Source organism: Perca fluviatilis, chromosome 3 (assembly GCF_010015445.1).
Source record: "Perca fluviatilis chromosome 3, GENO_Pfluv_1.0, whole genome shotgun sequence".
NCBI classification, from domain to species: domain Eukaryota; kingdom Metazoa; phylum Chordata; class Actinopteri; order Perciformes; family Percidae; genus Perca; species Perca fluviatilis.
This window is the reverse complement of record NC_053114.1, coordinates 29215361-29230578: the sequence shown is the minus strand read 5'-3', so window position 1 is coordinate 29230578 and position 15218 is coordinate 29215361. Positions and strand designations below refer to the sequence as shown.

The 15218-nt window shown below is 41.2% G+C and overlaps 2 protein-coding genes across 9 annotated transcripts in view; both read left to right on the top strand.

Moving 5' to 3' along the window:
* Nucleotides 1-12726, top strand: part of LOC120555471 (homeodomain-interacting protein kinase 3-like) — a 51331-nt gene extending 38605 nt beyond the window's left edge. Inside the window, exons 11-17 of one of the 7 annotated variants that reach the window (XM_039794168.1) lie at nucleotides 220-387; nucleotides 1124-1444; nucleotides 1539-1685; nucleotides 1811-2070; nucleotides 4285-4336; nucleotides 5218-5357; nucleotides 7816-12726. In XM_039794168.1, the coding sequence (XP_039650102.1) occupies nucleotides 220-387; nucleotides 1124-1444; nucleotides 1539-1685; nucleotides 1811-2070; nucleotides 4285-4336; nucleotides 5218-5357; nucleotides 7816-8321 (1594 nt within the window). In that variant the 3' untranslated portion in view covers nucleotides 8322-12726. Of the gene's footprint in view, nucleotides 1-219; nucleotides 397-1120; nucleotides 1445-1538; nucleotides 1686-1810; nucleotides 2071-4284; nucleotides 4337-5217; nucleotides 5358-7815 lie in introns of all 7 variants that reach the window. The other 6 variants (XM_039794167.1, XM_039794166.1, XM_039794165.1 and 3 more) reach the window with 6 other exon arrangements.
* A 1120-nt stretch (nucleotides 12727-13846) lies between these two features.
* kiaa1549lb (KIAA1549-like b) overlaps nucleotides 13847-15218 on the top strand; it is a 61761-nt gene continuing 60389 nt past the window's right edge. The window contains exon 1 of one of the 2 annotated variants that reach the window (XM_039794164.1): nucleotides 13847-14455. In XM_039794164.1, the coding sequence (XP_039650098.1) occupies nucleotides 14236-14455 (220 nt within the window). In that variant the 5' untranslated portion in view covers nucleotides 13847-14235. The remainder of the gene's footprint in view (nucleotides 14456-15218) is intronic. The other variant, XM_039794163.1, reaches the window with a different exon arrangement.

Below are 15218 nucleotides of genomic sequence, written 5' to 3'. Positions count from 1 at the left end.
ATTATCTAAAGCAATATGTATTAGTGCCTTATTACCTTTAGTGGCTATGTACACTCTTGGGAAAGGCTGTACTACTCTGATACAGCACACTTGCTCCCCTGAATATTAATGATCGATGAGTCATGCATGTCCCTTGGGACCAGTGACGGAGACCATTTTGTCTGTAATGGTGCTAACAGCTTTTGGCTCAGTTTGCAATGTTTTGTTTCCTTAATGCAGGAAAGTGCGTCCTCATGGTAACCATTACAGCTCCATGATTGCACACCCTCAGCCATTCTTAACCAACCAAATGACCATGTCCACCCACCAGCCAATCAACATAGGCATTGCACATGTGGTGTGGCCACAGCCGGCTGCCAACAAGAGAGCCAAGCCTTGTGTGAACAGGTATTGCATGTGAGTTTTGCCTTTTGCAACTAAAACACCTATACATGCACTAAAATTAGTGCTGTCAGTTAAATGCATTATTTACAGCGTTAACGCAAACCCATTTTAACAGCGTGAATTTCTTTATCGCGAGATTAACGTTCTTTTTGGCCTGGCAAACTTTGTAGTTTTTTTCACATGCTGTTGCAACAACACCACAACGGATCTAGCTAGACCGGAAACAAAACAACAGGCACGCCGCACACACTTGTTTGGGCTTGCGAGCCGGCCAAAGAGTAGTAGGCTAACGTTAAGTTTTGAGTGGGTGGCGAGTGAGAGATGCCGAAATGGATGCCAATAAGATTCTGAATGGAAAGTTTACTTTTAAAAAGTTGCCAAATGGTTCCAGTGTGTTTTGTCGTTGTAAACTGAGCTATCATTGCAGCACGTCCAGTCTGAAATACCGCTTGATGGCCAAGCACACAACTGATGCGAATTCTCCGCCCCCTCGTCAAAGCCAGGCGACAAAAGCACAAAGCAAGCCGATCCACTTTTCCATGTTGATAAGAGCATTAAAATGAGAAAAAATAATGGGACAAAAAGAAATCAAGGGACATTTAGAATAGATAAAAATGTGATTAATTGCGAGTTAACTATGACATTAATGCGATTAATCGCGATTAAATATTTTAATCGTTTGACAGCACTAACTAAAATGGGTTCTTCCTTTCTGAAAGTTGCTTGTTTTCTTTAGTAGGGGCAGCAACTTCTCCCAAAACACGAACGTCCAAAATATAGCATGCCAGTCCCCAAAGATGGCCGATACAGCAAAGAATGTGCAGCAGGTAGAAGCCAGATGCCCAGAGGAAGGGCATGCTGCTGAAGAGGAGCAAGGCACAGAGCAAGTGGAGGAGGATGACGAGAAATGCTGTAAAGTGGAGCCAGACAGTGAGGAGCTTTCAGCTTCACAGGAGCAGCGGCTGGCCATGGTGATCTCTGACCTAGCTAGCCCGACTGTTAGTGTCATCAGTATTAGCAGCGACGAAGAGGAGAGCGCCCAAAGGCACTCAATGGGGGAGTGAGTACTGACCATCAGGTTCCTTTAAACTTTATTTCTATATTGGTGAAATTTTAAAATGTGTCTTATTTTATTTGTCTCTCTGTGCACACAGGTGTAAGGGTAGTGCAGATTGTGAGGCGTGTCAGAGCACCGTCAGTATGGAGAGAGTCTGTTCCCTCAGCAGTCCAGACAGCACACTCAGCACCAGCTCTTCTGCCTCAGCCCAGTCCAGCACCTCACCCTGCAAACACCCCAACAGGTATGTTCAGTTAAACTGATTCAAACAAAGCTCCTAACAAATGTTGTCCCCGGTTCTACATGGTTGCTACACCACAACCAACGAGATATGTGTAACGTCCTTCCTCATTGGTTGCCCCATTACAGTATGTCAGATGACGAACAGGAGAGTGGTTGTGACACCGTGGACAGCTCGCCTGCCTCAGACGCCTCTCGCCACAGTCCCTTCACACAGCGACGCTTCATCGCCGACAGCAACCAAAACTGCGAGCCCCGCGTTGCGTGCGTTGCCCCGGAAACCGAGCCCAGCAAGCCAACAGTTCGTACAGTTGTGGTGCCTCCAATGAGAGTGCAGAACAACAACAACAACTACTACCCTGTTGTCAGTGAAACCTATGGCAACACAGGTAAAACTTGACATATGATGCTTTAACACAAATTCATTCTGTATGTTCCTTATTTAAGTCTGACTTTGAGTTGACGTAATAGTGTTTATTAGATAGATAGATAGATAGATAGATAGATAGAATATTGATTCCAAAAATTGGAAATTGCAGTGTTACAGCAGCAAAATATCAGTCACACAGCACAGAATATACATAAAATACTAGGATACAATATACATGAAATAATAGGATACAATATACATACAATATACATGAAATAATAATAGGATAGAATACAAGAACAAATATTTCAAATATATACAAGTTAGGAATTTAAAATGTACAACTGCTTAACTAGTAATGATAAAGATGTAGATAAAGTGCAGATGTGATGTCTAAGAGTCTTATCTAGCACCCAGTGATGAGGTTCGTATTAGGTGTCAAGCCTACAGGCTAAAATTGGTGCTTTGTTATACAAACCCCAATTCCAATGAAGTTGGGACGTTGTGTAAAATGTAAATATAAACAGAATACAGTGATTTGCAAATCCTTTTCAACCTATATTCAATTGAATACACTACAAAGACAAGATATTTAATGTTTTTTTTTTAACTGATAAACTTTATTTATTTTTTGCAAATATTCACTCATTTTGAATTTGATGCCTGCAACACATTCCCAAAAAGCTGGGACAGGGGCTTGTTTACCAGTGTGTTACATCACCTTTTCTTTTAACAACACTCAATAAGCGTTTGGGAATTGAGGACGCTATCTTATTGGTGGAATTCTTTCCCATTCTTGCTTGATGTACGACTTCAGTTGCTCAACACTCCGGGGTCTCTGTTGTCGTATTTTGTGCTTCATACTGGCCACACATTTTCAATGGGAGACAGGTCTGGACTGCAGGCAGAGTCTAGTACCCGCACTCTTTTACTACGAAACCACCCTGTTGTAACACGTGCACAATGTGGCTTAGCATTGTCTTGCTGAAATAAGCAGGGATGTCCCTGAAAAAGACTTTCCTTGGTTGGCCGCATATGTTGCTTCAAACTGTATGTACCTTTTTAGCATTAATGGTGCCTTCACAGATGCAGTACAAGTTACCCATGCCATGGGCACTTACTCACCCCCATACCATCACAGATGCTGGCTTTTGCACTTTGCGCTGATAACAATCTGCAGGTCCTTTTCCTCTTTGGCCCGGAGGACATGACGTCCATGATTTCCAAAAACAATTTGAAATGTGGACTTGTCGAACCACAGCACACTTTTCCACTTTGCGTCAGTCCATCTCAGATGAGCTCGGGCCCAGAGAAGTCTGCTGTGCTTCTGGGTGTTGATGATATATGGCTTTCGCTTTGCATGGTAGAGTTTTAACTTGGACTTGTAGATGTAGCGACGAACTGCGTTAACTGACAATGGTTTTCCAAAGTGTACCTGACTGAGCCCACGTGGTAATATCCTTTACATAATGATGTCGGTTTTTAATGCAGTGCCGCCTGAGGGATCGAAGGTCACGGGCATTCAATGTTGGTTTTAGGCCGTGCCGCTTAACGTGCAGAGATTTCTCCAGATTCTTTGGATCTTTTGATGATATTATGGACTATAGAGGATGAAATCCCCAAATGCCTTGCAATTGTACGTTGAGAAACGTTGTTCTTAAACTGTTGGACTCTTTGCTCATGCTTCACAAAGTGGTGAACCTCACCCCATCCTTGCTTGTGAACGACTGAGCCTTTTGGGGATGCTCCTTTCATACCCAATCATGACCAATTAACCCGTTCGCCTGTGGAATGTTCCAAACAGGTGTTTTTTAAGCATTCTTCAACTTCGTCTTTTGTGTTGCAGGCATCAAATTCCAAATGAGTGAATATTTTCAAACAAAGTTTATCAGTTTAAACAATAAATATATTGTCTTTGTAGTGTATTCAATTGAATATATGTTGGAAAAGATTTGCAAATCATTGTATTCTGTTTTTATTTACGCTTTACACAACGTCCCAAATTTATTGGAATTGGGCTTTGTACTTAAGAACTGCTGGAAGAGACCCAGGTTATCTCTAAACCTAAATTATCTTATGAATAAAGCAGATGACAGGACACCTTTTCTTCTCCACATTAATTTGCTTTGTTTGAAGTACACTCTGATGGTGTTATCCACTCAGAAGACTAGCAAGTGCATGAGTTGGTCATGCTAGGTCAAAGCAGTCACCACTGCTGCTGTCTGCTCCACAGGTCACATGGCCTGGGATTACGCTGTCTTTGTAGACCACAGAGGTTCTCACAGGTGATTATGGGTGACCTGCCCTGAAGTATCTGCTCTGATCTCTGGAGTGGATATTTGTTTGCTGTCATCACTCCTTACTCTGGCTCCAGACTGACTCTGAGCACCCCCATATCTGTGTGGATGTGCACTTTTTAAAGCTACATAAGACATGCGTAATTGCCCAACAATGTTTAATGTCCTCAAAACATGGATGTCAAGCAGAGAACATGGACACCTTTTCTGGTTGGCCTAAACAAATACATGATGTTTCTTTCTGGTGCTAAAGTGAAGTTACGCATGCTATATGTAGGCTTTGTTTACAGCTGTGGTCAGTGGGACATCGCTGTCTTTCTCAGCAATCGAGTACATTTAAAAGCAACCTCTTTATAGGTATTAGAAAGTAAAGGGTTTAACTGTAAATCCACAGTGAAAATCCTACAGAGTCATATCGGCTTTCATGTCAAAGACATCCCTCCAACCCTCAGCTATTGCAATGAGAGCCCCACATAAAAGGGCACAGCTTGCTATTCTAGTGCTACCAGGTGTATTTATAGCTGATGGTCTGACCCCACTATAAGCTAGATATACAAGCTTAGTTACCAACTCCTCCCTGATCCCCCCCAAACATATCTATTTATAATCACCTAGATCATATTCAGAGGACAGATGCCACTATGTTTAAAGGTTTGGACCTGATCAAGCACATCTGAAATCACTGATAATCCTACAAAGCCTCCTCTCACAAATGTTGCCGTTTCTACAGATGTAGTTGGATCCAATCCCTGGTTGCATCTTGTTTGCCTTTTGCCTGCCCTTATTTTCATTGTGGTCTTAATAGTGGGGCACCAAATTGTCTGCATTAACACATGCCATTTCCATCTCTCTGTTTCTCCGTCCCTCAGTCTTAGAGTCTTCATGCCAGTCCAAAGGGCGAGGCATTCCTGGGCGACAACATCACCACTCCACTCCCCTCCTCAACAGGCCGCAGAAGATCACCCCTGCATTCCAGCCCCAACAACAGCAGCCTATAGGCTTTGGGCAGGTGAGCACATGCAGTAACATACATGTATTACACAATCACAAACACAAGCATACCTAAAAATACACAACTTTATATTTAATTTGTTAAGGGTTATTGACTGCAGAGAGATATTGGGGACACTTGGCCCCATCGATCAAGGAGAATATAGTGTATATGCATTTGCCAAAGAGAATTTGTGTTTATTTAAGATGGCAAAAAACAATTGCAGGGATAAAATCAGTTATGCACTACCTCGGTTTTAATCACTGGCAGTGGTAATGCTTTGGACAGGGTGTCCCACTGAACACAACTAGCAGTGTTGTCCCATTTGAAGTCCGATTTTATAAAATTGCCACGTCAAGTCTTTGTATCCTGTATCTGTCCCTTGTCTGGAATGTTAAGAAGCGAAGAAGTTGGCAAATTGTGCCAGAAAATGCAATTTCTAAAGTGGTTTAGGTGATAAAAAGCATTTGAATTGCAAATATTTCTTTTTTTTTTTTTAATAGCGGCAGCCAAGAGCACACTGAAAATGGAACTTAATTCATCTGCCACAGTAGCTTTTGTCCTTAACAAATCTCCCAGCTTCGCTCAGAATTACTCACAGTTGGTGGGTGAACATTTCCAACTGTGTTTAAGGGTGAAGACATTTTACTGTAATACTGCTTACTTAAAGTGATGGTTCGGCGTAATTTCACCCTAGGGTCCTTTGCACCATGACCTCGAGCCAAACACGCCCCTAGAAGCTTTTTTCACCTGGGTCTAACATTGGAAGAGTTAGCGTAGCGTAGCTTTATCAGCTGAATAGCTTAGCGCAGGGGCTAATGGATCCGAAGTGTCTCTTAACATTACCCAACTAATAATGCCCGAAATGATACCAAACGTCTACAGTAGTACAACAAGGTTATGTACTCATAAAACGATGGATTTGTAAGTACACCAGAAGTGTATGTAAATAACACTTGCCTGCTGGCTTCTCGTCTCTGCTGCTGCTGCTGCTGCTGCTGCTGCTGTTACTACCGGGCAGTAAGAGTGCTTAGGGCCGTCTACAAATTACAACACCGAAAAGAGATGCAACAAAAATATTTATTAATTTAATGATTAAATAAGGTAATGTCTCCAAACTTACCTCAATTATAACTTGTCTCCTGCTAGTTATACTACAGCACTTACTTTAAAAAACAAGTTAAATTAATAAATATTTTTGTTGCATCTCTTTCGGGTGTTGACTTTGTAGACGGCCCTACGCACTCCCCTTAACAGCAGCAACAACAACAGCAGAGAGCAGAAGCCAGCAGGCAAGTGTTATTTACATAAACTTCTGGTGTACTTACAAACTTTACAATCCATCGTTTTATGAGAGCATAACCTATTTGTACTACTGTAGACGTTTGGTATCATTTCGGGCGTTATTAGTTGGGTAATGTTAAGAGACACTTCGGATCCATTAGCCCCTGCACTAAGCTATTCAGCTGATAACGCTACGCTACGCTAACTCGTCCAATGTTAGACCCAGGTGAAAAAAGCTTCTAGGGGCGTGTTTGGCTCGAGGTCATGGTGCAAAGGACCCTAGGGTGAAATTACTCCGAACCATCACTTTAATGGATCGCCAGTAAGACAAAGAACAAATACAATATTGTAATGTTATCCACACAAATTAAGAGGAGGTGAATCTCAAGATTGGTAATGACTGATTAGAGTACATTACATGCACACCAATATTCCACCATTATTCTGAATGACAATATTCTGAATTTGATACAGGTCATGTAAACAGCATATTCCGGTTGGATATTCCAAATAAGGCCTTTTTTTTCAGAATATAGCATTTTCCGATTAAGACGTGGGATATTCCGGTATTATTTGGGTTTTAGAAGCATTCTTTGGACATGTATTCAACACATTCGGAATATGGGTCTTAATCTGGGTTTTTACCGCAGTTTACGCCCAGTTTACGGCCTCTTTCCTGTTTATGGCTTATGGTCAGCTCTATGCGTTGCTATAAACAAACCAACCAGCCAACAGTTTGCAGGGCTCCAGACCCGATAAGAAGGAGAAACACAACTACTTTTAAACATTATCAGAGACTTGGATATCAACAGGTTTTTGGATATGCGCACACATCACAACGATGACCTTTTCAAGAAGCTGGTTGAAGGAATGAAAGAGGGAGGCTGTGTTCGCACCGTCCAACAAGTCCGCCAGCCCTGGAAAACTTTGAAAAAATCTTGAAAAAATCGTATTTTGTACGGCTGCATGTAAACAGGAATATTAGTGCAATATTCGCTTTCATTAGCCATTTAAACAGCTTAGTCAGAATATCGTCTTTTTTGGAATAAGGGCAAAAACCAGAATATTATGTGCATGTAAACGTAGTCATAGACATGTAAAAATGTGCACACAGCAGCATCTAGTGGCTCATAAAGTCAAAGTCTGTCGATGAAGATGGTGAATCTAATTAGCCAGATATTCTCTCCCTCAGGTGCAGCATTTCGGTTCCTGCCATCAGGAATGGAACGGCAACTTTGCCCACCGGAGACCACAGGCCTATATCCCCCCCACCATACATGGACACACATTCACCCTGTCCCACAGCAGCCCAAACCACACTACGGGCCCCCACCTTGGGGGCCACCCGCACACCCAGCCCACCTTACTTTCCTACCCCCCGCCTGGTCCTCTGGTCACAGCTGCACCCGTGGCCCACCTCCTGGCTTCCCCTGTAGCCTCCCGTCCCGTCCTTCAGCCCACCTACAGCATCTCCCACCCGGCAGGCATCGTGCATCAGGTCACAGTGGGCATCAACCCCCGGCTGCTGCCCTCCCCCACCTTGCACCCCCAGGGCCAATTCAAGCCCCTCTTTCCCCCGCACTCCTACATTGCCTCGCCCGCCTACGCCAGTTTCCCTCTCAGCCCCACCAAAATAAACCAGTACCCTTACATTTGAGCATGCCTGCCCAGGTACCCTTTATACCACCAGAGGGCTAAGTGAGCAGGGCATCTTAAACCACAAACATGGTTTTCATTTCCAAAACCATGGCACAACCACAGAGAAAGCAAGCTATTTTTTGAATCATGTAGACTTGGGTGTAATTGAACTTCAAGCTTTAAAAAAAAAAAGAAAGAAAAAAAGTGAGAGTTCCAATGATGGAGATGATTTGGGCAAAGAATAAAAAGGAAATAATGTATGAATGATTGAATGAAAGAATGAATGAATAGTTAAACTCACACTTAATGTGTTTTGCACATTTGATATATATCTTTGCATTGGATCTTCTACGAATACTCCTCAAAACAGGTAAAATAATTGGGGTGGTGTTGAATAGTTAGACTTTGCACCCCTGATCCCAGCTATTTTTCTATATTGCCTTCTTACGTGTGCAAGACACATCCATATTTGTAAAGCCATCCCAGTCTCTAGCTCTAGATCGACCGATGCACACGTTGTCCACAGTGTATGTTGTACTGCGTTTGAAGTATTTGTACCTTTTCGGTGTCTTTTGGTGTTAGCAATGTCATGTCAATTAACCGATTTATATAGGGTCGTTCCTCACGCTGCATGTGGTCTTGCATGAGCAAAAATGTAAACAGAAAGATGCATAGACGTTGCTCTTATTGTTTGTGTCACAAGACTCGCTGCATTGTAAAACTGTCCCCAGCCATAGTGCCTTACATATTTGAGGTTGTTAATGTTACTACTTATATATGACTATATACATGAATATTAATGTACTGGACTGCAGCACTTGAAATTCCAATCAGTCGATGCATCCTATGTGTGAGTATATATATGCACACGTGTGTATATATCCTTGCATAGCCTGCATGGATGTGATGTATCGCGGATAGCGGTGCTTAACTTTTGGAGTCGGTGTATATTTCAGTGTGTAGTGAGTTACTTTTCTGTTCTTTCAAGAAGAACAGCATGCTTTGCTGTTGCGAATGCTTACCGTTTCATTAAAAACGTTCTTTTTTCCGTTCTCCCTTTCCCCCCGAATGAACTAGTGTACCAAGTGCAAGTACTGAGTATTGCTTAATATTTGATAATCACTTTCTATTTAGTAAAACTGTTATTATAAACAGTATTTGTACTGTTTGATGAAACTGCAATACAATCTAAATAGTCGTCGATTTGTTTTCTTTTCTTGTCTTTGTATTTTCATTTTGAGTATTTTCACTTTGTTTCTTAGATGTTTAGAAGTGTGGTGGGCATGGCTTTGATTAGGTAAGGAAAGAAATGCAAATTAATTCATGGTATGGAATTTTCTAAGCCTGAGCAAACCATGTAGTATTCAATATACACACATATATGGACATATATTATAGAGCTAGACTATTTAGTACAGATGCTTGATAAGGTGTGAGTTAATTGTGTGCAATTCTCATTTATGCATGTGTGACAAAGTTTAACTTTTTCCCTTTACATTATACCATTTGTCAAAGGCTTAAGGCTTATCGGTGTCGACTGCTTATTTTATACATTCCGTCAGGGAGGATATATACATATATATATATATATATATCATGGTAGCACCAGTCTATATATATGTAGATATGCTGTGTGTGCATTTTTTTTTCTGTTCGTTTTACTAGTTATGTGTGTCTTTTTGTCTTTTTATTTTCAAATGAAGTTGCTTGTGCAGCACCAAAGACTGTAATTCATTTCCTGAGCAAGGTAGCTATTCTGTTTGCATAGACCTCAGTTATACTGTAGTTGTAGAATGGGGTTAAATAAAAAAATAAAAACATTGTATTTAAAAAAAAAAAAAAAAAAAAAAAAAAACGGCCGAGGTTTTGTCTAGCTTATTGGGCAATTAATAAGTCGTATCATTTCTTTCTTGAATGTATCATAGATAAGCTGCTATATGATGATTGCCACTTCGATAGCTGTGAAATTAGGTGATTTCTCTGAGTTTAAACCCAGCGTTGCTATTTTTGTATAGGTCCCTAATTATCTGAAATAGAAGTGGTTTTGATTTTTGTGTTTTGCGTTCATATTTGGAGTGTCATTGTAACTACTGTATTGCTGATGATGAACATTAGTTGCATTTGTTGTTTCTCGGGGTGTGTGTGTGTTTTTGCATCAGTATTTTATCCTTATTAACCTTTCGGGCTCATCACTGCATATAAATGATGTATCGATATAACTTAATTTTTTGTATGTTTTCATATTGACGTTTTGTACGCATCTAAAGCTGTAGCTTGCAGGATTGATTTAACTTTTTCATTGTACGTATATACGGTGTACTACCAGTACTCTTTTGTGTGTTACATGAGCACTGTGAGATGCCAGAAAAAAATATCCATTATGTTCATTGAAAAGCTTCTGTAATGTTTCCACCAATTACACACAAACACACTCGCCACTAAGCACTCGTACAGGGTTAGGCTTGTGAGGGTTTGGGGTGATTAGATTGTGTCCAAAAATAAATTTAGCCCAATGTTTCTGTTCCAAAATAATGTTTTACAACTTGTTTTCTGGATGAATTGATTTGAACAACTATTTATCACAACCTGTTTTAACTGTTCAATGTTATACCTGGCTAGAATATCAGTTTGTTATTCTAAACTGCCTTGTGTTCAGATCGCTCTCCCCTTTATGAGTGTCTCATATCAAAATGATATTTTGTCAACGCAAAACTGTGGCCATTGTTATGTGTTCCTTACCGAAATTGACAGTGTGAGCAGCACTGTGTATGTGCCTTGAGCTTCAGAAAGTGAGAATTGAAAGTGAGAAAAGATGGTGATTCCTCACCTCTTATTTAAGGAGGAAGGCATATAATCCACTAAGAGTCTGTTACCGTATAGAGTAGACAGTCTTTTAACGGCCACATGACCATTAAAAACAAACACGCATAATAGGACTTCAACAGTGTCATTCCAGGAGACTTGTACTCGTCTGATCAGCTCGTAGACACGACAGAGGACATGTACATGGTGGTGGTGCTCCTCTTGTTTCAGATAGCCGCCACCAGAGCCTCTCTGTGATAACACACACACAATAAAACACACATACACCTTGAATGATACGGCACTCAACGGTCTTTGGATAGTCACTCTGGCTAAACAGCAGATGCAATACTTTACATTGTGCGGTCATTGCACCACCAAGTGTTCTTAGATAATCTCCATGCTTTACATTTCCTGGCATGTACACCTAAGTTTTTTCACTTTGTCTGCCTAGAAGCTGTCTGCTTAGAGCAGCTTTATCATCGTGAAAGTTAAGGCTGAGCGGGAGTAACCAGAGCACCGTTTACAACACTGGCCTTTAAAAAAAAAATTTTTTTAAAAATTTAAAAAAATCAGAGAAGCCGTACTTTATATCCAGTCTTGATGTTGATCGGTGTTCTGGATGGAAACCGCTCTGGCAAGGAGATTATTGTGGTTTTTCTGCACAGTGAGTCATGAGTGCAATACTCCACATTTAAACACTGACATTGATATGGTTGTATGATCAATTTTTTTTTTTCTTACCTGTACGCTTTACTGATCATATCGAGTATCATTTTGGGAAAGAAAGCGTATGGTGACAAGGCATGACTTTGGCAGATTAGTGCTCGAAATAGTTCCCAATAATAAGCATGTGAAATGTAATCTGTGTTTTGATTCCTCCAAAGGTATTCACCAGCAATGCGCCTGCATAAACTCTCCCATACTTGTTAGGAAAAGACGAGAGAAATCTTAAAACTTTTTAATTTCCCACACGATTGACACCCTAGTTTTATGGATCTCTTTTTTTTTTTTTTTTTTAAGGTTTCATGTAACATTTAACAGATAAATGATTTGTAAAATTACTACTATTAAAGTTGCCACTTTGATATCAGAAAACAAATCCTCTGCTGCAGTATTATCCTTTAGAGATGTTTAATTCAGGGTCTATATTAGTCTAACTGTACTACTGTGTTACGCTTTGATTTTCATTTGGAGTTTTGTTTTACTTAAGCTCTTATTTTTCTGGTCATCTATCAATTTCAGAGTTAATTCACACTGCAAGTTATGGGATCATCCGTTTAGATTGCTCATCAAATAGACTTGATTATGAAATCTGAACTGTTACTGTTTTAATACCTGTAGATTTTTTTGTGGCTTTGTTTTTTTGTTTAATTTTGCTTTTTCTATTTTGTGCTACACTAGTTTGCCATGTAGCAATTGCACTGTGCAATATTTACAGTATGAGGACTGGGAAAACTAACTCTATGGATGTGATGTCTCTTTACAGTTTGCGATAGTGTTTCCTCTCTAGTTCTCAGTGATTTAGGTGTGACCAAGCCTTCTCTACTTTGTCACATTAAGCGGGTTTTCCAGGTGACTCTTTTGGTGAGTGTCAAAATAAGACTTTATGGTGTATTATTGTTAAGATTCACTTTGAATTAAAAAAAATCTATTGATGCAGCTCTTTTTGACTTCTTTTTTGACTTCTTTTTTCCTTCCCTATCATTGTATTGAACCACTAGCTGATCATATTGCTTCTCCACCACATTCTCAAACAGTGACTGGCACATCATACTCCAGTGGTTTTCAAACTCAGTAACATGAGAGACCCGCAACTCATGATTATTTTTTATTGATTGGATTGGTCAGAATTGTTGGGGTTTTATTGATCATGATTAATTTGTAATGATACGGATGGCAGCTATGAATGATAAAAAAAAATCAGCAAATCCTCACACATTTGAGAAACTGGAACCAAAACATATTTGGTATTTGTGTTTTATATTTAAGTATTAATTGATTATCAAAATAGTTGTGGATCCATTCTGTCAATCATATAATGGATTAATTGACCTTTTCTGCTCCACTGAAAAACAAATGGGAATGTTAATATTTCATGGCACAGTTCCATTATAACGGTCTGTGCAAACTACATCTGCTGATGAAGATAATTTGATATGATCGAAAGCTCCAGAACAGCTGCTACATCGACTTTATGGCGAGATCTCAAATCAGCAATACAAGCACTTCACTGGATTCCATGCAAAATAAAAAATAAAAAAGTAGGCTAGGCCCATATAATTACTAACGAAATTATGCTATTGTTGTTTTTAATAATGTGATAGGCTACATGATAGCTACACAAAGTCAATGTTATTTTAAAAGACGTTTGTGGTGAATTCTTGTCAAATGGGGTTTGCTTTATTTTCGATTAGCCTATAGTGTTTTTCTGAGTCTCTGCTGCCATCTTGTGGTGGTAAGGAAGAACAACAGCCGTCATTGGTTCTAGTCATAGACTGTGTTTCAGCATGTAGCGGTTAGCCTGCTGTATCCCTGAGGACCAGGACACGATTGTAGGCTAGGCTACATATGCTATGTGTTAGTGGAGTTAAAGTAAAAGCTTTAAAGTCGCCCTTTTTGAATATTCATCCACCGTAGCTATGCGTGTACAAGTCTAAACAGTAACCAGCTTCATGTGGACTTGTGTGTCTGGCTTATTTCACCCAGCAGAGGTCGTCCTACGGACTTTTCTCTTTGACTTTCTCCCGACTATTAACGGCAGAGAGGCTAATTTGCTCAGGTTGACCAGGGGGGGTGTTTAGACTTTAAAGCAGTGACCCAGCAGCTTCTATATACTTACATTTGTGGCTAAACGTCCCCCGAGCACACCCAAATGTGTGTCATCCATCCGGAGCAGGTCAACCGCCAACCGCTAAATGTCAAACCTTCGGCATAGCATAGTGTGCGCGCCTCCCTGCGCCACTCGGTGATGATGGGTGGACCGAGCGGAGCGGAGCGATAGGGCGCATTTCTTAATTTCCCTTCAACGCCGCGTCTCCCCCCCTCCCGCCCCCCTTCCAGCCCTGGACACCACGACGAGACCGCGGGACCGCTTTGTTTCCCGTTCACGCACGAGGATTGATCCAATGTATTATTTACGACCGAAACTTCAGCAACTTATCCACTGGATATGGCTCCCGGTTTGAGGAGTGGGCGGACAGGTCACCCCGAAGTGGTGGGAGCCGGCGGAGCGGACCCCGGTGGGCGCTCGCCGCGAAGGACGGATGCCGGAGGAGAGGGGAGGTGTTTGAGGGCCAGGTGGCGAGCCGGAGCAGTGGGGATGCTTGCAAACTGCCCGCTGCATGTGGGGATGCTTTTACTTCTTGTCCGGTGCGCTTTGGCCGCAGAGGGTAAGCACACTGCCGAGCTATCTGCTCGAAGAACACAACATGCTGATGTGTTGCATTATAACCTCTGTCACATCTTAAGCCTACATTGGGAGTGACGTCTGTTGCGAGCAGTTGGAACATATTGGGTGGGAAAATGGGTCTTTTGTTTCACACGTGTAGCGTTTTGTAATCCGAACATTTATTGCTGTTGGGTGCATGATTCACATACAGGCTGTAGGCTATGGATGGCTTAATCTCATTTTTAGGAACGCAAACATGTTCCATCTGTGGTCCAGGCACCTATTGCTCTGTATGCTGTGACATGCAGTAGGCTGGTATTGCATTGCAATTTGCGCAACCAGGGAGAATGTCCAAACGGCTATTATTCAGGATTCATTCCCGCTACTGACCGCACTGACATGATATGTGGTGTGAGAAAAGGTGTTGTTGATGATGGACTTGACAGGGTTTGTTTGTAGGCCTACGTGATGTAATTCTCTGCCACCTTCTGATCTTTCCACCTGACGCCAGCCAACTCTTTTGTCTCTGATCAGATTGCATTGCACATACCTTGAACCTCTGCAGCTGGACTCATTATGAGCCATCTCGATCTCAACTTCGTCTTTGCGTCTGAACTTCACTTCCCCTTCTTTCTTCAATAGGCATTTCATGTTGTATGCATTCCCATGCCAGAGGTTATTAAACGTCATTATTGTGTGTAATGAATTTAAGGGAGTTTTATTCCCGGAATGCAATGCAGTCACAGGACAGTCAGTGTTTCAGA